Source organism: Lynx rufus, unplaced genomic scaffold, assembly GCF_022079265.1.
Source record: "Lynx rufus isolate CCGP_SWC_20201006 ecotype Redwood Valley unplaced genomic scaffold, mLynRuf1.p SCAF_8, whole genome shotgun sequence".
Lineage (NCBI taxonomy): Eukaryota > Metazoa > Chordata > Mammalia > Carnivora > Felidae > Lynx > Lynx rufus.
The window spans coordinates 102,349,162-102,370,781 of NW_025814896.1; the positions used below are offsets into that span (position 1 = coordinate 102,349,162).

The 21,620-nt window shown below is 42.4% G+C and overlaps 1 gene segment (V, D, J or C); it reads right to left on the reverse strand.

Moving 5' to 3' along the window:
• Positions 1-509: 509 nt before the first annotated feature.
• The window catches only part of LOC124503329 (Ig kappa chain V-III region MOPC 321-like), a 40,839-nt gene continuing 19,728 nt past the window's right edge, over positions 510-21,620 (reverse strand). The window contains 2 exon segments of the V gene segment in view: positions 510-1,040; positions 5,234-5,271. Coding sequence covers positions 709-1,040; positions 5,234-5,271 — 370 coding nt within the window.

The following is a 21,620-nucleotide window of genomic DNA, read 5'->3' on the forward strand; positions in this document are numbered from 1 at the left end:
GCAGATCGAGAGATCACATTCCATTAAGTTAAAGTGCCATAATGGACTTTACCATTTCCCTATTGCGCGTTCATTTAGATCATTTTCATTGTCTTGTTATTTTATGTAATGTCACAGTGAATGACTCTTTATAGATGTTTCTTTCTTTTGAAAAATTTGCTTTGAGTAAATTCTTAGGTAAGTTCAACTGGATCAGAAGATACGTGACTGTAGAAACTGTCACCCTTAAAAGGACTCTGAGGGTCTGCTGAGGAGGGGAAAATGAGGAAGCAAGCCTCTTACACCATGGCCCTGGGGGGTGGGCAGGATATGAAGACAGGTCGCTTATGGCTTTCATGGAGTGTCTCGTAGAGGACAGGAAGGTCAGGTAGAATGCGGGATGATGATTTTTATACGTGGTGGTGATTTTATAGCAACTGGGTGTTTAGTTCCTTAGAAGATAAACTGGGTAATTGGAAAAAAAAAAAACAAAAACTATACCAACCATTAACAGAGGAGGAAGAGGGAAATCACTGGTGCAAAGATTCACTTTATTTAATTCATTTCCCCCCAAATATTATTAGCATGATTAAAGCCAAAGAGGGGGAGGCAGTAAGGTGGGGACAAGGGCCTGCAATAGGTGTGGGTCTCCGATGGGGAAAGGTCCGGAGGCCTGAGGAGGGAGACAGAGAGTCTGGGACTGAGGCGCAGGTGATGAGGCCTGCTAGGCTACTCTCTCTGACACTCGCTCCTGTTGAAGCTCTTGACGAGGGTGGAGGCCAGGCTCTTGTGAGTGACCTCGCAGGAGAACTTTTCATGACTTTGGTATTCCGTACTGGACATCGTCAGGGTGCTGCTGAGGCTGTAGGTGCTGTCCTTGCTGTTCTGCTCTGTGGTGCTCTCCTGGATGCCTTTGTTTTGGACAACGCCATCCACTTTCCACTTGACGTTGACCTCTTTGGGGTAGAAGTCATTCAATATGCACACGATAGAGGCACTTCCTGTATGTAACTCGTCCAGAGATGGTTGGAAGAGAAAGACAGATGGCTGAGCATCACTCCCTGAGGAAGGAAGCACAGAGAATGGTTGTTAAGTAACAGGGAAGTTCTCCATTTGGGCGTATTGTTTGTGGGCAATCCCGGAGCCCGTAAGGGAGACAGAGCAATTTATTCTGTGTAGCAATGAGGGAGACCAGGAAGCAGATTTATAATCTCCATGATTTTGAGTGTTTCTCTAGCCCCTATCTCTTAAGAAAGTTTTACACTGTTTTGTTTGAACTCTTTGCAGCCATTTTAAGGGCTTTTTTGCTTTTCTGACCTCACCTTCTTTCCTTCAGCTGTGTTCCCTGCCCCCTGCCATACACCCAGTACTTTAGGCAAAGAAACAAAGGCCATTTAGTCTGACTCCCTCAAAGTTTAGAAGAGAAAACAGGTCTTGGACTCCCTTACAGAGATCATTCCTCCATGCCTCTCCCAGAACTGTGTAGCAATATCGGGCTGCTTTTTCCTTCCAGGGTTTTCTTTGAATGTGTTAGAGCCAGACCCACCCTATAGAGTGACTTTGAGCCCCGAGTCTGTGCCTGGGCTGAGGCACAGCCCTGTTACCTTCTGTGATCAGGCTAGCAACTCTCCCACCTCCTTACAAAGGCCTTGAAGGAAGACTGAGCCCTCGTCTGACAGCTGTCATGATATGGGGCGATAACAGACCAGACAATGGGGGTCAACTGTAATTTTGGCCACCTGCCTACAAGGAACTAGCTAGCTTCGGTTCTGACCATGAGCAGCTGCCAGATGGCGTCTGGGAAATCCCCCCCTGTGGGCATTCAAGCTGTCTGGTCAGAGAGCAAGGGCTAAAATAACAAATCAAGAATCCTTTGCTGGAAGAAGACTGCAGATAAGTGAACAGGTTTTTATAAAGCTAACCTCCATTAACTAAGCATTTCAAAGTAAGATACTGAACTTTCTATGTTTTGATTTTTTTTTCTCTTTTCACCTTCATTACTAATTTTTTTTCTGAGAGTTTTATAAAATAGCATTGGCCGCAAAATAGTGTGAATTTTAGAAAAAAAGGAAGGGAAGTATTCTAGAAAGACTCCTTGATGCCTTTAAAATATCCATCCTGCATTCAAATATTAAACGATTAGCACATTGATATGGAAAGTCTTACAAGACATTTTATTAGCTTTTAATGGAGTTTAAACTTCTAAAATAGGTTTTTAAAAGGCCCTAAAATAGTTTTAAAAAGCTACATAGTTTAAATAGTTCTAAAATAGTTCTCAGAGTTTTAAAACAGCTCTAAAATAGTCCTATAAAACTGTTGCAGACCAAAAATAATCTTTCATAAGCATCACTTTTGAAATCAGCTGAAGTAAACAACAAAAAATTAAACTATTTTAGAGGGTATGGAATTAAAATACTCAGATTAAAAATTTTCTACCACAGAATGAAAGTATTGGAAAATATATTTATATCAAGTTTTTATTAATGGCATTTGTCTATGATTTGATATTTCATACAACTGAAAAATAGTCCTTCCCAAGCCATTAATTTTTTGAAAATTAAAAACATGTCACAAATTTATTTTTTTATCTGATGGTATTTAATGTGAACTCAGTAAAAGTTAATTGATTAAAACTGGAATGGCCAGATGGCCTTAAATTCAGTTTTTGCTGGTAAGGATTTTACTCGGAAAGAATGATATATATTTCTTTCTTTAGGATTGTACTTTTATTATTTAAATATATTTGATGAGAGGATATTGAAATCATTACATGTCACTGAAAACAAAAGTAGCTGTAACTTTTTTATAGTCCTCTAATGGAAATTTTCATATAACAATGACTGAATTTTATTTCTGAAATTTCTAATAAATCAGACTTCTCCCTGTTTCTTCTATGTTAGCTCAGTGCCCACTACATTTCTATTCTTTTTCGTTAGTGCCATTATTCGTATCACTGTGTCGGGAGAGCCACCACAGTAGAGTTGAACAGGCGAACAAACGTGGAATGGCCGTGGCCTTTAGTGGCTAGGCGCACTGCCACACGAGTGCTGTGGCCTGATCACGAAAGTTATTCAGTCATGACAAAAGACCGCCATGAGGTCTATAGACCACGCAAGATGTGCCATGGCTTCCTTGACGATATAAAGTGGCCAAGTAATAACGGAGGGAAAGAAAAGAACACACTCACTAAAATATTTACTATTTTTCTACAAGTCCATGGGCATTCAAACATGCAATTATTTTATTTTGCTTAATTTAAACGAATGTTTTCAAAACTGAGATTTTCGCGATAACCATCTTTTCACCATTACAATAAGAAATCATCTCACGTTTAGTCTAATATAGAAATTGGATTTTTACAAAGAAGGTAGCTATCAGGATATAGAACTTCTGTAGAATTTTTGAATATTAACAGTTTATCACTCGTCTTAGGCTCCAAAGATAGCATTGCAGCTGATTCTCAATTAAGCTGCAGGTTTTACATGGCAAACAACTACGCTTTTCTAACTTCTTACCAATTTTTCATGCATTCTATGGATTTTAATTGTTATCTTATAAAATTATTTATCAGGAGAGAAAACAGACTAAGAAATAAATTTCTGTATCACACAGAACAAGCAAAACTCGCTATAACATCTGGTAAAACTCAGCGAAAATTAGTTCACTTTTTCTCTCGAGCTTCAAAGATTCCTTTTCATCTACACTAATTTTTTTTTTTCCTTTTGAACAATGAAATTTAGATTAAATTAATCTTTTTGTCTAGAAATCCATTTTTGGAGCTGAGTTTAACTTTTGAAATTGAAGACACATCTGAAATGGCCTCATGTACCCGTCCGCACAAAATTCATACTTCAGTCTCTGAAAGTCATCACTGATATTTAGACCCAAATTTCAACAGGCAACAGAGAAAAATTACTTACGTTTAATCTCCAGATGTGTCCCTTGGCCAAAGGTGGTCCACTGTATTAACTTGATTACTTTTCCCTCAACAAAAACCTCTTTTTGCTGCTAAGCTCATTAGATTGATGGATACAGAGAAAATCTGGCAATTTAGATGCCATGTCAACTAACTGTCTCTTTGCTCTTCCTTGAGACAAATTGATTTTCAGTCCCTTACTCATCTGATTTTCAGAAGAATCCCGTGCTCTTCAGAATTGACCTCAACTCACACTCCACACATGAAAACCCCCAAATTTCACAACGCTACCAGAAAAAGGACTAGAAAAGTGTACTCACGTTTGATCTCCAGCTTGGTACCTGGGCTGAAAGTGAGCCACACTGAGGGCTTTGACACTTCAGCCCTCAACAAAAACCTCCTTCTGACGCTGATCATATAAGAAAGTCCAATTCCGAGAAAAATCCAGCTGTCTTTCCCCTTCTCCCCACAAAGCCTACTCTCATCACAAACTCAACGATTTGTTTGCTTAGCTGAAAAGTTGGCTATTTTCTCATTTTCTGCTATTTTCTTTTGGGGCACCAGGAGTGGCTCATTTTACCAAAATGTCACAAACTTGAACAAATATTACAACAGGACGAAAACCTCACACATAATTGAACAAAAAGGTACTTACGTTTCATCTCCAGTTTGGTCCCCTGGCCGAAAGTGAACCACAGTGATTTCCCTTAACCTCCACCTCTATGAAAACCCACCCTGAAACGGTAGTCTCTCTCCCCAGTGACCCTATTTTGATTTGGAAATCTTAAAAATCAGCGGTCAGCTAGCCTCCAGTGGAATGATTTTCCCTCCTCTGTACCTGGTCTGGGAATGAGATTTGTTTTATCCCTGACATGTAATTAATTAGAACACGTGAAAAGGCAGGGGGGCGGGGGGAGAAAAAGCAAACCAATTAGACAAAAACAGTGAAGAATCAGTTGAAAAAAATACTTACGTTTTATCTCCAGCTTCGTCCCCTGGCCGAAATTGTACACACAGTAGTTCCTCCTAATCTCCTTCCTATACGAAAACTGAATTTCCTTTTCTGACAACTGAGCAAGGCTCTGTGTAGAACATATAATTATGCTCCCCCATAGATTTCTGAAACTATCACTTAGACAAGTTATTCTCACCCAGTGACTGAATCCCGTTCCTCACAGAGAATGTGTAATCCACTTTTGAGTTTGTTTATAGACTTTTTCTTTGCCTTAGAGGATGTCAGATCCTGGTTGCAAAACGTCAGCTTATACAGATCGCTTCATAGACCCGGGAATCACAAGACACAAACAACTGAAGAAGGAAGGTTTGGGTTTTACTCACGTTTGATTTCCAGCTTGGTTCCTTGGCCAAACGTCCACCACAGTGATAGCTCTCCATTGTGTCAATGTACAAAAACCCTTCTCACTGAAGGGGACCAGAGGCCCTGGGTCAGCTGCTGAATCTTTACTCTGTTTTCCAGCAGGTGTCGAACCCTCAGGGCTTCCCTGATAGAGAATGTTTTTTAGGTAAGATCTAACATCTTGGAAGAGGATATATTTATGTCTACGGGCTGATGATCCCTTTCTTTAGCCATCTACCCTATCTGGACTGCCTATGTATTTATTTGAAGGCAGGCTGAATGGAAATGACAAAGAAAACAAATAAGTTTTAAAATTTTCACTCTTTTATACCTTCTCCTGGGGCAGGGGGCTTTTGCAAATGATAAACCTCATTCAGTATAATTATGGGACTCTAGTTTCTCTCAGTTAAGGATAATTAAAGAGTGTCTTTGTATTTGACCTCCCCTTTGCCATGATGTTTCAAAAAAGGTAGACTAAATGTATATCAGATCAGATCAAGGCCCATGTTTGACTTTGAAACATATTTTGGCATCAAGCTGTAGAGGACATCTGAGCCCAAAACAAAGATCAAAGATCAATAGAGTAGAAAGTAGACTTTACTTAGTTGATCATCTGTTGTCAGAGGGGTACCCACCATGTTTAATGAGATGAACCATGTACAGAATGTCTTTGGAGCTGCCGGGGAATCGTGCCATGCTATGGTGTTTCCGTGGTAACCCCATCAAAGTGTGTGTGTGTGTGTGTGTGTGTGTGTGTGTGTGTGTGTGTGTGTGATTTTGAGAGACAGCGTGAGGGAGGGGCAGAGAGAGAGAGGGAGAGAGAGAATTCCAAGCAGGCTCTGTACTGTCAGTGCAGAGCCCAATGAATTTTTTCAAAACTCAGTTCAAGAGAGACCTTCTCTTGGATTATCCCCCAGCCAAGTGACTCTGCTTTGCAGAGTACAGAGACAGATCTAGAACACCTAGTTGTTCTTATCTGCTGTCAGATTCTTTCTACCCTACTGGATTGTAAATTGTTTGATGTTTCATTGTCTTGTATTTGGAAGGCCCAGTCTAGTACCTTCACTTGGCAAATGTTCAACAAACATTTGCAGAATGAATGAATGAAAAAAAAAAAAAGACATTCCACAATGAAGAGTTGAAAATCAATAATGAACCAGAGCTAATAAATTATAATAAACCAAAGACTAATACTAACCACTGAAATAGTGTGTTTCAGGGGCACCTGGGTGGCTCAGTTGGTTAAGCGTCTGACTTTAGCTCAGGTCATGATCTCAAGGTTCATGGGTTCGAGCCCCACGTGGGGCTCTGTGCTGGCAGCTCAGAGCCTGGAGCCTGTTTCGGATTCTGTGTCTCCCCCTCCCCTCTCTGCCCCTCCCCCGCTTGCACTCTGTCTCTCAAAAGTAACTAAACAATAAAAAAAAAAAAAAAAAAAAAAAAGAAAATATTTGGAGCTCCCGGCTGGCTCAGTCAGTTAAGTGTCCAATTTTGGATCAGGTCCTGATCCCATGTTTCACGAGTTCCAGCCCCACATCAGGCTCTGTGCTGACAGCTCAGAGCCCCCGGAGCCTGCTTCAGATTCTGTATCTTCTTCTTTCTCTACCCCTCCCCTTCCCTCTCTCACACTCTGTCTCTGTCTCTCAAAAATAAATAAATGTTAAAAAAATTAAAGAGATAGTAAGTTTCATAAGAGAAATTGTAACTGTAATTCTGAAAGGTAAGGGTAGGTTTCCTTGATTCTGTCAGCAAGAGCTTTGCCATTGTCTTTAATAGCAAAATCAGCAGTGGATCTCACCAGAAGATGAGGAAAGAGAGGAATCATGGAGGTAGACAGAAGAGAGAAACTGGCCAGTGGACATTTAGTGTGCAAAAGAGTTGACTGAGGACATAGTCAACATAGATCCTAAAGAGGACAGTGATTTTTCTCTGCAGAGATACAAGCAATACTAGCCATATTACTTGACATTTATTGAGCACTTACAAAGTGTCAGACATTTTACATGAATCATCCACATTTAATTATTCCCCAGAATCTAGGAACAAGAAACTGATATTATCCCTGTTCTATAGATGAGGAAAATTGAGTTCAGAGATGTTAACTAACTTCACCCTAATAGTGAGTGGCAGCGCTGGGAGCTCATGCACTTAATTGGCCCTGGGAGTAGAAACACCCAATGGAAGCAGCATGGATGGCCGATGACATTGGGGTGGGAGAAGGAAAAGGGATCTCCTTAGACTGTCCTAGGGATGGAAATGAGTAGATGACTGTGCTCAAATGTATATACAAGACTGATCATTGAAATGTTTAGAAGTTGAAGAAATGGAAAATAACTGAAATTTTCACCAATAGGAATTTGGTTAAATGGATTATGATAGAACTTTGCAATGGTGCACTAAGCAACCAATAAGAGGATGAGGTCGGTTTCTATATAGTCACAAGGAAGGTGTTTGTGAAAATACAGGCCATGGAATGATATGTTTTGTGTGATATTGATTCCATTTTAATGGATATATATGGATATAAATACAGGATAATTCCTGAAAGAAATACAACAAGTTTTACTCAGTAGTTATCTCCTGGGCTTACAGAGGTATGTTGTTTGGGAAGAGGAGAGCAATGACACTTCCTTTTCCCCCTTCTGTATGTTGTAGATTATCTGATTTTAAAAAATTAGGTGAATACATTCATTTCGTGGTGTTCAGAAACAATAAGGCTGCAGCAATTTTGATAAAAAGTAAACTCTGACATTGCCTACTAGGATTCTCAATATTCATGTACAATGTATAAATATAATTTTAAATGATATATACACGTGCATGAGGGTTTTTTTGGTCAATTAGTGTTTTTCTGTAGTCTTTAAATCAAGAATTAATCTGGTTCTGTATAGGAGATACAAATGTAGGATACGTGGGCGTGATGTAGGGGCTGGAAAGTGGGAATGATAAAGATGATATGGCTCTACTGGGGATTATGTTCCTCAGTGAATAATGTGAAATTGGGAACTAATGTGAAGTTGGGATCTACTGTGAAGAGTGCGTCTAAATTATTGTACTAATATAGCATTTGCTACAGTATTTGCTTATCATAAGAACTATTGTGACAGAAACTATTTTACCAATCCCATATAGTCGTGATCAATAAGAATGGCTGCTGTGATGTTGTAATTACATAACACGGATCACTGAGAAATGGTTGAGATCCTTAATATGTGTATGGTTCATCATTTGAAGGTAAAGGTTGTCTTCAAAGCATCTGTGAGGTTCTGCCAGGGTCTACCATTCTACAAAACGCCCATGATGGACCTTGATAATACTGATTTACTGAGGAAAGGCACACTGTCAGTACACTAGTCTGACAGGTTCTTGGATTTGTGTATAAGAGTGATGGAAATAAAAATTTGGGGAGAGCATTCCAACAAACTCATCACTGAAGCTGTTTCCCATTTGACCCCCAGCAAAGTTAGATTCTTAGAATAAATTCTAAACTGCTTGTGGAAGAGAGAGAGAAAGCAAGGGAAAGAGAGTGAAACAAGAGAGACCAAATGCCCACCTGTAAGTCATCCTGAAAACTATTGCTAAACTGTCTAATCAATGTTTTTCACATCTACCGTTTCAAGAAACACTACTTTTGCCCTTTAGTTGGCGTAATTGACCAGGCTATTTGGAGACATCCACTTCACTCACACCGGTAACATACAGTAAATCAGCTAACTTGTCCGGGACACTATGGCATAGTTTTGCTTTTTGCAAGGTTTGAGGATGGTGGTTTCCTTACCTGGCTCTGGAATATTTGTGTCTGATAATCCATCTTGAAGTCTGTGGTTCAGTATTTTTTTCTAGCTCATCAATCACAGTGGAGTCCAAGATAGGTGCTTCTTTTTACATCAGCTTTACTCCTCCTTAGGATTGTAATGGCTATCATTTATACTTGATTCAAGTTGATATCCCATAAGGTAAGGATGAAATTCTTGAGTCCACATTCACTGATGCCTAGAACTTGATCAATGGGTGGTCTTCCAGCTAGAGTGCCACAAATTGACACCTATCCTGAATTCCTAAGGGCAAGGTGGCCCCATAGTGAGAAGAAGGGAGGCAGAGGAGGTTACTTGAGAAATTGCTGCTTCCTTAGTCCTTTGGAGCTGTATCTGTTTCCACTCATCTCTGAAGGAAGAGGTGCTGAAAGAAGCAAAATCCTTTGTTCTAACATGTGCACATGCTTGTGCCGTAAACATGACCCAAGATTTTGGACCTGCTCTGGAAAATGTAGATGTTCATCATGTTTCCAAGAAGACATTAAGGGTATTTTCTGACTTCCTAGAGTGAAAAAGAAAACAGCAGTAACAGTGCAGGGTTTATTACCCTTGGAGAGGCTTGCCACCCAGATTTACATGTCAAGTGTTGTGGTTTCTGGTTGGTTATACACAAGCGATGAGTCCCTCGAACTCTGCTCTGGAGTTCCCTGCCCCCCTTTGTTTGTCCCCTTGGCATCTAGCCCTAGCCCTGTGTCCTCTTTTATCCTACTACTGAGAAACCTATCATGGACAACTACTTTGATTGGGCTAGCTCTGGATGCAGTTGTGAAATTGATGATTTCAGGCTTGATTCTTCATACTTGTTTTCTTCCCCACTGTCAGATCTTCAGGTCCCTCATGGGCACTCTGCTTTGCTCCCTGCTGGCTCAGGACCCAGCCCTGAGTGCCCTCCACCCCCCACCTAGTCTTGCTCATCTTGGGTAAGGACCTGGGCTCTGGATCTTTTCTGCCCACAGTCCCAAACTGCCTTATACCTTCAACGTGTATAATCCTGATCCCATGCAGAAGGATTCTGATCTCTCACTGCTTTCTGTTCCCATTAGCTTTTCTTTTCAGCTCTGTGTGTCTTGGTTACCATTTGACCTAATATTGTATTGTTTTTGCCTCTTGCCCTATTCTTCCTGTTCTTGTGGGTTTATTTCTTTAAAATAATATTCTTAAAAATCTTTTTTTTTGTATTTTAGGGTGTTTTTTTTTTAATTTTTTAATGTTTATTCATTTTTTGATAGAGAGAGACAGTGTGAGTGGGGTAGGGGCAGAGAGAGGGAGACACAGAATCCCAATCAGGCTCCAGGCTCCGAACTGACAGCACAGAGCCTGACACAGGGCTCGAACTCAGGAACTGTGAGATCATGACCGGAACCAAAGTCTGTCAGAAGCCCAACTGACCGAGCCACCCAGGTGCCCTTGTTTGTTTGTTTTTAACAAGCAGGTATTGTGATGGAATGTATGTGTTTAATCCATTATCTTAACCTGGATCCTCTCTTAATTGACTCCTTTGAGTTCTAAATGGGGTTACTAGGCCAGGTCCTGGCTCTCTCTCCCATCCTAATCAGCATACACATTCTAGGGCTATTAGTCTATTGTTGGTGAAAGAGGAAGCACAGATTACTCCTTCCTCCATCACTGCCACCCCCCCCCCCCAACACCCCAAGTATCCTGATTATCCTGGCTGATAACACAGAGTTACAAACAAGGCAGAAGGATGGGAAGAGGGCAGGCCTACAGGAAAACGAATGCACTTACACACAAAAGCAAAACCGAAACCCAACAGATTGAAACAAGGAATAATTTGGACTTAAAAAAAAAAAAGTTTATTTATTTATTTTGAGAGGGAGTTGGGGAGGAGAGGAGGGAAAGGGGGAGAGAGAATCCTACGCAGGCAGGCTCTGCATTGTCAGGGCAGAGCCCAATATGGTGGCGCTCAATCTCACGAATCTTGAGACAATCTCACAAACCTTGAGATCATGACCTGAGCCAAAACAAGAGTCAGATGCTTAACCAACTGAGCCACACAGGTGCTCCTGATTTGGACTTTTAAGTTGAGTATAATGGACCTGTCCACCACTCGTTCAAAAATCCCCCTTGCAATGACAGAAGAAATATAAAAATGAAAATAAAGCTATTTTGTGATTGGAGAATCATGCAGGATCCCATTAGCAGAAACAAAGTTGTGGAAAATCACAAAGATTTAAATTTTGTGATTCAATTGATGGAGAAACTGAAATCTAGAATCTTCCATTCCATTGCAAAAATAGAAGGGGTCTTTGAGTAGCCAGTACTGATTTTTCCTCAGAAAACCGTGGAAAACACGCACCTCAGAGTTATTAGGGACTGGGCCTGTGTGTGAGATGGGAATAACACCTGGGCTGCCCCCATTGAGTTTGCACTCACCCACCCTTCAGGCTATGGTGATAGTGATAGGAAGAAAAAGAGGCCAAGTTACAGGCATTCAAAAGCAATGGGATAAAAATCTTCCAGGCCACTAGAAGAAACAAAAAATGGACAAAGCAAATTAAACCAGTCTGGCAAAATTCAGGAAAAGGAAATAAAAAAATCAAGAGAAAAATGTTAGATAAATAGAATTACAAAATAAGATGGAGAGACTAAGTCCAAACAGAACAGTCATAAACTGTAATAAATGCTGTTAAGTTATTCAAAACTTGAAAATGAGGCACAAAGATGACTGTCAGTGAAGACTCTTTCCTTGACCAAACTGTACTCTGGCTCCTCTGAGCTCTCTTCTCAAGTGGACCCCGAATTTTGGGCTTCTGTGTTCATCTTTGCATTGTCCAGTTTTAGCAAGAACCCTGTTAAGTCAGTTTAACCAGAACCCGCCTCCTTGATATCTGATCACTGATGAGGGAGCATAAGGCAAGCTGAGGACAAAGCACAAGCTTACAACACCCCCCCAACCCTGCCCTCCCCCCCCCCCCACCCCAGGTAGGATATGTGTGATATTCCTCAGGTACCCTGGCCCCTGGCTGCCCATCAACAAAGGAAAGGACAGAAAACAAATGGTTAAAGGATAGAGTCTCCATCAGTTTACAAATATCTCATCCCCGAGGGCCTAATCTCCAGGAACTCCCTACTGGTTTAATGATAATGCTTTGCTAGAGGGAAAACCACTTTAGCTTGACAATAGCTAGGCCTCCAGTAATCCTGAATCTTCTTCAGCATATGGAAATCCCTTCAAGAAACTTCCTCTTGACTTTATCTCCCCCAACTCCACTGTGTATAAGCAGTCACTCTTCACAACCCCAGTGCAGCTCTTTCTGCCCACTGGTCCTGTCCCCGTGCTTTAACAAAATCATCTTTTTACACTAAAAGATGTCTTCAAGAATTCTTAATTGGCCGTAGGCTCCGAACCCCACCAACACTCCAAAACCCAATCGATCACCATCAACATCTGATGGGCTCCTCGTCTTCACTGTTCCCAGGCGATGTCTGATCACTCTGGCGTGCCTTCAGCAAGAGTGTTGTTAGGTCGATTTTACCAGATCCTCCCTTGAACTGGATGTTTTCTCTTAGTCATTTTTTCCATCCGCTGCCCCCCACTCTGCTCCTTGGCTATAAACTCCCACTTTTCCTTGTAGATGGAGTGGGGCCCAATCTCTCCTTCCCACTGTGCAGTGTTTCCTACACATTATCTTGATGATCCTACGTCTGCCTTACTTTTCTTCAACAAATGTCTTGAGTAATTGTTTCTTTAACACTATGTGTCCTTTCAAGGTCATTTGACTTGCTAGAGAAATGAAGTTTTTAAAAATTTCTAATTATACCTAATTAAAAACTAAATTTCAAAGAGTTGCATGTTAACCTAGAGAAAACTGATATCATGAAAATGATAAATTATTTTTGTCTGGGGAGACAAAAGCATCTGACTCTTGGTTTCAGCTCAGGTCATGATCTCGTGATCTTAACGATCTCATGGTTCATGAGTCTGAGCCCACATCGGGCTGTGCTGCCAGTGTGAGCCTGCTTGGGATTCCCTGTCTCTTGTCTCCCTCTCTCTCTGTTCTTCCTCGCTCACACTCTCTTTCCAAAAAAAAAAAAAAAAAAAAAAAATGTATCCAATCAGAAAGGAGAAATTCCTTAAAAGGTGAGGTCAGTGTGTTCTTAGAAAATGTAGGGATGCAGTTAGGAAATGGAACGTCCATAGTTCTCTGTTCCTTCTATGTATTTTGAACCCAAAGTCTGTGAATTATGGTATTTTGATGATAGATAAGAGTTCTTACTCACCATTGTGCTTTCAGTGACTAACAAGTGTCTGGCCTCCAGTTGGTGCCCAATACGTATTTATTGAATAAATGAATGAAATGAACAAGTATTGTTGAGGAGTCACGGGAAATCCTTGTTGTTTTCTCTTTGTTTGCTATGGTCCCCTCTGGTGTTTGTCTTTGGTAGTTTCTGAAGCCCTGGAAACTGGACAGTGGTGCCTTAAACCAGGATTGTCTTCATGACAGCAGACCCAGAAACCATGTTAGACTGAATAGAAAATAGACTGGGTGCCTCCTTGGAGGGGTTTTGTAGGTTTGTGGACTGTTTGAACTGGCAGAGACAAACTGTGTCTCTCCCCATTGGTAACAAACAGGAGGAGGCTAGGTGTCTAAGAGAGGAAGTGATTCACTCAAGGCTACACAGGTAGGGAAGGACTGGGATGGGGGAAGAACCAGATGTTTTGCCTCCCAGTTAAAGCACTTCTATTACATTTCCTGAGGCACTTGGAAAAATATTTGCAGACCAGGAAAATTCTCTGCACAGTTGCCATCTGGTCCAAGTCTGACGGGGCATTTTTAATGCACTTTCTGAAATCCAGTGAAAGAATGAAAAATGACCCTGAGCAACATGAACGTATGTGTCTTTCTTCAGCATGTCGGCTGCTGTAGGACTCAGGATACCAAACAGTTTTTAAAACTGGAAAGAGCTGCAAAGTTATATTGCAAAAAGCATGGGTAGAGGGAGGGGTAAAGATTTTGGTCTCAAGGCTATCCTCGTCCCGTGACATGATTTATATTTCTAAATAATGGTGGTCCACACTCTTTTACTATTTCCTGGACAGGTTTTGTAAAATAGAGGGGTTTGTTTTTTTTTTTTTAGGTTTTGGTAAAACTTAATTAACCATACATTTACCTGGACCTGGACCATGATTCAAACAAACTTACTGAAACAACAGTGTGTAGAGATGATCAAGGTGGTTTGAATAAAAACTGGGAATTAGATAATATTAGAGAATTATGTACCATAGTAGCATAGCACTTAATTTTTTTAAAGTCCTTTTCGGTGAGCAATGTACTAAAATTCTTAACGGATCAGCTTCAAAATACTCCAGTGTGTGTGTGTGTGTGTGTGTGTGTGTGTGTGTGCGTGTGTGCGCGCGCGCGTGTGGACATGTATATGATCTATCTTTGTATATGATTGGCCATTGCTGTAAACATTAAAAATGAAAATAATGGGGCGCCTGAGTGGCGCAGTCGGTTAAGCGTCCGACTTCAGCCAGGTCACGATCTTGCGGTCCGTGAGTTCGAGCCCCGCGTCGGGCTCTGGGCTGATGGCTCAGAGCCTGGAGCCTGTTTCCGATTCTGTGCTCCCTCTCTCTCTGCCCCTCCCCCGTTCATGCTCTGTCTCTCTCTGTCCCAAAAATAAATAAATGTTGAAAAAAAAATTTTTTTTTAAAATAAAAATGAAAATAAAAAGAAACAGTGTCACATTTCCTAGAGCGACTCACCACACACTAGTCAGGGTGCAGTTGTGAAGTTATGCCAGTAGATGGCAGTGTTGTATAAGCCAACAAACCTACATAGGTCTAACGGGATGATTGAGGTTTCTGGGTAACAAAACTATTACAAGCCAGGTCAGATTTTATTGTTTTTAGACAAAAAGTCATGGAAATAATTGAAGAGAGAAAAAAAAAAGCAGGTATAGAGCAATCTTAAATTATTTTTAAAATAAGTGATGTATAAGTCTTACTGAGAATTTAGGTAGGATAGTAAAATAAAACCCCCTGTAAACTTACTACCCCTGTATAAACATTTGGTCCACCCCTGTCCCCTCTTTCTGTCTCTCTACCTCCAGCTCTGTTTCTTAGTGTATATTGATTTTCAGTGGTCAGCCCCACTTACAGAAGTATCAGTGGGGACTGTTTAATTTGTGGCTGTAGTATACTTGAGAGAATTTGATTCTGTGCCCTTTCTTGGGCATTGTGTCTCAAGCTAGGGTGACAGGGATTTTCAGAGGTATAACATTTGTGATGAGAATATTTTATAGTAAAACGCAAATGGACCAATCATGGGAAAGAATGCAAAATTTCTCTGAAGGTTTAAAAGAAATAAAAAAAAAAAAAAGAACCGAAGGAATGTTTCCTCAGAAAGCTTTAGGGTAAGTCCTCAGAATCCTAGAAGATACCCATTTTGTTTATTCTGCCACTAGGTGTGGTCAGCGAGTGTGAGAGGCAGTCATAAAGCTTGTAATTCCAGAACATCAGGGGGCACCTGGGTGGCTCAGTAGGTTAAGCATCTGACTTAGGCTCAGGTCATGATCTCAGGATTCCTGGGTTTGAGCCCCCCATCAGGCTCTATACTGACAGTGTGGAGCCTGCTTGGTATTCTCCCTCTCCCTCCCTCTCTCTCTCTCTCTCTCTCTCTCTGCCCCTCCCTGGCTTGTGCTCTCTCTCAAAATAAATAAATAAACTTAAAAGAAAAGAAATACAATTGGATTTTCCCTTAAAAATTTTCCCCCCAGGGGGAGAGAATTGGAGAGTACAGACATGTCCCACACTGTCTTGCCTGGATTTCCCATATATACAGCCCAGCAGATGAGTCCTACCCCGTGAGAGCTTTGTCAAGTAAGAGAAGGAATAAGAATGGTCTATGGAAAGAGCAGTGGGGAGGCAGGAACGAATGCTATGCCTGGCATTCTTACAGGTGGGACCTGAGGGATGTGAAGAGTGTTATCAGTCAGGGTTCTCCAGAGAAACGGAACCAATAAGATATCCATGGAGAGAGAGATTTTGAGAATTGAGAGTGTGGGGGTTGGTGAGTCCAGAATCTGTAGAGCAGGCTGGCAGCCTGGAAATTCAGGTCAGTGTTGATCTTGCAGCCTTGAGTTGGAAATCTGTAGGCAGGAAACTCAGGCTGAGTTTCTATGTTGCATCTTAAGGCAGAATCACTTCTCCTTTGGGAAACTTCAGTCTTGCTTCTTAGAGCCTTCAACTGATTGGATGAGGCCCCCACCCTCATTACGGAGAGTGATCTGTGTTATGCAAGGTCTACTAATTTAAATGTTAATCACACCAAAAGCTACCTTCAGTGAGAAAGAATGAAATACGACCCTTTGTAGCAACATGGATGGAACTGGAGAGTGTGGTGCTAAGTGAAATAAGCCATACTGAGACAGACAGATACCGTATGGTTTCACTCTTATGTGGATGCTGAGAAACTTAACAGAAACCCATGGGGGAGGGGTAGGAAAAAAAAAAGAGGTAAGAGTGGGAGAGAGCCAAAGCATAAGAGACTCTTAAAAACTGAGAACAAACTGAGGGTTGATGGGGGGTGGGAGGGAGGGGAGGGTGGGTGATGGGCATTGAGGAGGGCACCTTTTGGGATGAGCACTGGGTGTTGTATGGAAACCAATTTGACAATAAATTTCATATATTGAAAAAAAAAAAAAGCTACCTTCAGGACCACATCTAAACTGGCAATTAACCAAACAACTGGGCACCATAGCCTAGCTAAGTTGACACGTAAAATCAACCATCGCTAGGGGCGGATTGGGGGGCTGAATGATGGGAGAATTGACCCTTTGTCAGGGTGAGGTATGGATCCCCAGCTTGGATCTACTTGATACAGAGTATAGCTGGGTCTTAGGAAATTTCTCACGTCAAGGAGCAGTGCAGAGGCCACGTGGATGCCCACAGAACAGCCAACGGACCACCTCACGGAGTGAGCACCAGGCATCTGCCGCACTCAGAGACAAGATTGGAAGAGTTTCAGTAGCTGGATACCTGAAGCCACAGAAACCTATGCCGTCCTTATGGGGATGCACGCTCAGTTTCTTAAGGGAATTGCACACCCCCCACCCCCACTCTTCCCTCTGCTGGGGAATCAACAGCAGGACCAGGAACAGGCAACCCTGAGCTGACTTCTGAAACCATTGGATGGAACTAAATTTTTCTTTTCTTTTCTTTTCTTTTCTTTTCTTTTCTTTTCTTTTCTTTTCTTTTCTTTTCTCTTTTTCCTTTCCTTTCCTTTCCTTTCCTTTCCTTTCCTTTCCTTTCCTTTCCTTTCCTTTCCAATGTTTATTTATTTTTGAAAGAGAGACAGAGACAGAGAGACAGACAGAGTGAGAACCTGGTAGGGGCAGAGAGAGAGGAGGAGAGAGGATCCAAAGCAGGCCCTGTGCTGACAGCAGCAAGCCCACTGTGGGGCTGGAGACAGATACGGGGCTGGAACTCATGAACTGCAGCATCATGATCTGAGCCAAAGTCAGATGCTCAACTGACTGAGCCACCCAGGCACCCTGGAACTAAATTTTCTTGAAAGAACCTAGATTTCATTAATTCGCTAATTTAACGCAAAATGGAAATATTGAATTGAAAAAATAGAATAACTAAAATTCAGGATTCAGACTTCCCTTAGCTCAAATTAGGGTCCTGCTTTTCTCCTTACGTGAGTAAGTTCTGATCCTGTCTTCCCATCTCTCTGGCCCTTTGTACAGCCCCAAAACCGAGCTCAGGGGTTTGTGGCATTCTTACAGATCTGCAGCATAAAAATGGCTTTAGAGTCCCAACTTCTTTGGTCAGAGATTTTATAAAAAGTTGGTCCCAAAGTTCTCCATTTCCTTCTTGTGCCTTCCATTCCTTTCTCCCTCCCTCCCTTCCTTCCTCCCTCTCTACCTGCCTCCCTTCCTCCCTTCTTCCCTCCCTCCCTTCCTTCCTCCCTCTCTCCCTGCCTCCCTTCCTCCCTTCTTCCCTCCCTCCCTCCCTCCCTTCCTTCCTTTCTTCCTCCCTCTCTCCTTCCCTCCCTCCCTTCCTCTCTTCCTCCCTCTCTTCTTCCCTCCCTCCTTCCTTCCTTCCTTCCTTCGTTCCTTCCTTCCTTCGTTTCCCAGCATATTTTATAATTTTACCAGGATTATTGATATGAAGAGCCTAGCTCATCATTTCTGGAAACTCAACCCATTTAAAAACATTCTTGAATTTAAAATAGAAGCTCAGGGCGCCTGGGTGGCTCAGTTGGTTTGGCATTTGGCTTCGGCTCAGGTCATGATCTTGCGGTTCACTAGTTCAAGCCCCACATCGGGCTCTGTGCTGACAGCTCAGAGCCTGGAACCTGCTTTGGATTCTGTGTCTCCCTCTCTCTCTGACCCTCCCCAGCTCACACACTGTCTCTCCCTTTCTCTCAAAAATAAATAAGCATTAAAATTTAAAACATAAAATAAAATAGAAACTCATCATTAGATCTTGTAGCAGTTTGTCATTTTAGAACTTCTGAGTTGTTCTAAGAGCTTCTAAGTTGACTTCTGTGTCTCTAGTCCTACAACTATATTTTTGGTGATATTTTTGGCTCTTTAGATCTACATTGGATACTTTCATGACCCACTGCTCATGCAGTTTGCTTCTTAACTCACCAGCTGCTTTGCATAGGCCCCTCCAGGCCCAGACCAGCTGCTCAGGTTTGATAAAAGGGGCCTTTGCCATGTGAGCTCAGCTGCATCGGGCAGGCAGGGACAGCACGATGGTGACCCAGAGGCAGGTCCTCATATCCTTGTTGCTGTGGGTCTCAGGTGAGAAATTTAAAATTTGCCACAATCCTTTTGGAGTAGTATCAGTTTAGAGTTAGAAACATTTTTTTAAGGTATAATGAGAAATACTGGCGATTTCCAAAATAGACCCAATTATGCACTGACAGGTACAACGCTTTTCAGACGACGTATTTCAGTGTCACGATAAAGTGCGTATGTATCATCATTATCTACTCGTGCTTGCAGGTGCCCGTGGGGCGATCACGATGACGCAGTCTCCAGGCTCCCTGGCTGGGTCTCCAGGTCAGCAGGTCACCATGAACTGCAGGGCCAGTCAGAGTGTTAGCAGCTACTTAGCCTGGTACCAGCAGAAACCAGGGCAGCATCCTAAGCTGCTCATCTACTCAGCTTCCACACGGGCATCTGGAGTCCCCGACCGATTCAGTGGCAGTGGGTCCGGGACGGATTTCACCCTCACCATCAGCAACCTCCAGGCTGAAGACGTGGCGAGTTACTACTGTCAGCAGTATTCTAGCTCTCCTCCCACAGTGCTTCAGCCTCGCACACAAACCTCTTCTCCTGGGGCCGAGGGTCAGGGAGGCTTGGCTGCACCTGCTGCTTCCTCCCTGCTCGGCCCTGAACATGCACATTCCTATATCTGCCTGAGAAGCCACCTCTCCCGACTTATTCCTTGGAGGGTTGTTCAGGGCCCAGGGGAAAATTGAGGGGGTTGGCTTTTTCTGGATCCCTTTTGTGGGGAGATTAGTGAAGACAAATGCCGTAAAGATGTCTCAGAGAAGCTGTCAGGAGTTTTTGTGTCGCAGGAACCTGTGCGTTTTTCACAGACGGACGGCATAATTGACCCAGTAAGGTTGTCTCTACCCTTTGGGGAAGGGTCCGGTGGATTTTACACCCTGATGGATGAATTCTTTCTTCCCTGTGCCTCCTTGACTCTGGAACATTTCTCTTTTATTTCCTTATTCTCTTGGTCTCCTTTCTTCACCCGCAATCACCTTCCAACTCAGGACCTTCCCAATATTAAACCTTTGACCTCTCCCATTCAGAACCTCCTACGTGGAAGGTAGCATCCCTCTCTCACTTTTTCCTTCCACGGACCCTATTTTCCAGCTTTCCTGAGCAATGGCCCTGACGTTTGTTTCTGCTCTGTCTCCTTCCGTACCTCCCTTCTCTCCTCTCCATTTCTTCCAGGTGTGCTCTTTCTCACAAAGGCAATTCTCTAATTCTTTCACCCCATCACTCTAGAAATATGAGCTAGTGTCCCTTAGCACCTCGTTCTCATCATTTGTCACCTCTTTCTTTAAAGTCGTCCCTTAGGCATTCAGGAACCTTGTGACTGAAGGAAATCATGGCTCTAAGTGTTGCATAACCTGAGTCCCTTGGAAAACATTTAATTGACATGCCCATTTCATTGTAAAAACAGAAAAAATCCCAAGCCTTTTAAGTATGATTTCTTTACCTCCTTCTGAGATGCATGGGTTCAGGAAAAGACCACAACAAACCTGATCAGGGTGCTCTGAACACTCTTACCTACAGAACAGCTTCTCATAATGATTAGAAATATTGTTAAAGTACCCATATTAAGGAATCCATATAATTCATTCCAGACGTGTTTTATTTTTTAAAAAAAAATTTTTTTAATGTTTGTTTTTGGGGGAGAATCAGAGTGTGAATGGGGGAGGGGCAGAGAGAGAGAGGGAGGCACAGAATCCGAAGCAGGCTCCGGGCTCTGAGCTGTCAGCACGGAACCCGACCTGGGGCTCGAACACAAGAACTGTGAGATCATGACCTGAGCTGAAGTCGGACGCCTAACCGACTGAGCCCCCCAGGTGCCCCCTCCCCCAGGTATGTTTTCTGAGTGCTTACTATGTGTCAAGAGCAGAGATATTTGCTTTTACCCCAGCCAGCGGAGACAGACAATGAATAACCTGCATCAGTGAACACTTACTATGTTGTTTTGGAAGTGCTATAAAGAAAAATGAAGGGGATCAAAGCTTGCTGGGGTAAAAGCGAGTAGAAATTTAAAATCAGATGATGTATCGGTTAGCTATTCTCGTGTAATAAATCACCCCCAAAATGTAGTGACTTAAAATGGTAGCATTTTTATTGCCGGCATGTTTACTGGTTGGCTGAGTAGTTCTGTTGCTATGGGCCAGGCCTGATTGATCCCGATAGGTCTTGGCTGGCTTGCTCGTGTGTTTAAAGTTAGCTGACAGGTCAACTAGGTGCTCCGGTTATAGAAAGGCTCACATTTCTTTCCTGTCTTTCACATTGCCGTGGTTGGCTATCAGCTGCGGCTGTCTGGGCGACTGGGCGTCATGTCTCTCATCATGCGGCAGATTAATCCCAACTTTCTGTGGCAGGTGGCAGGGTCTGAAGTGAGGAAGTAAAAGTACACGAGGCATCTTGATGCCTAACCTTAGTGCTGACACAATTCCCTGTCTGATGCGTTCTAAAGGTCGATACAGTTGATCCTGTTGAAGAAGAAGGTGAATAGACCCCAGCTCTTGATAGGAGGAGCTGCAAAGTTATACTGCAAAAAGCATGGGTAGAGGGAGGGGTAGAGAGTGGGGGATCTGTATTTGCAGTCAATCTACTATAGACGGTCATAGAAGGCTGCACTGAGAAGGTGTAACTTAATCAATGTTTCAATGTGGTGAGGAAAGGAACCATAGGAATACTCCAGGCAGTAGAGTTGTAGTTGGTTCTAAGTAGAGGAAACAGCACATTTCTGAGGCAGGAATGTGATCAGCATGTTGGGGAAGTAGAAGGAAACCAATGTTGCCAAAGTGGAGTGTAC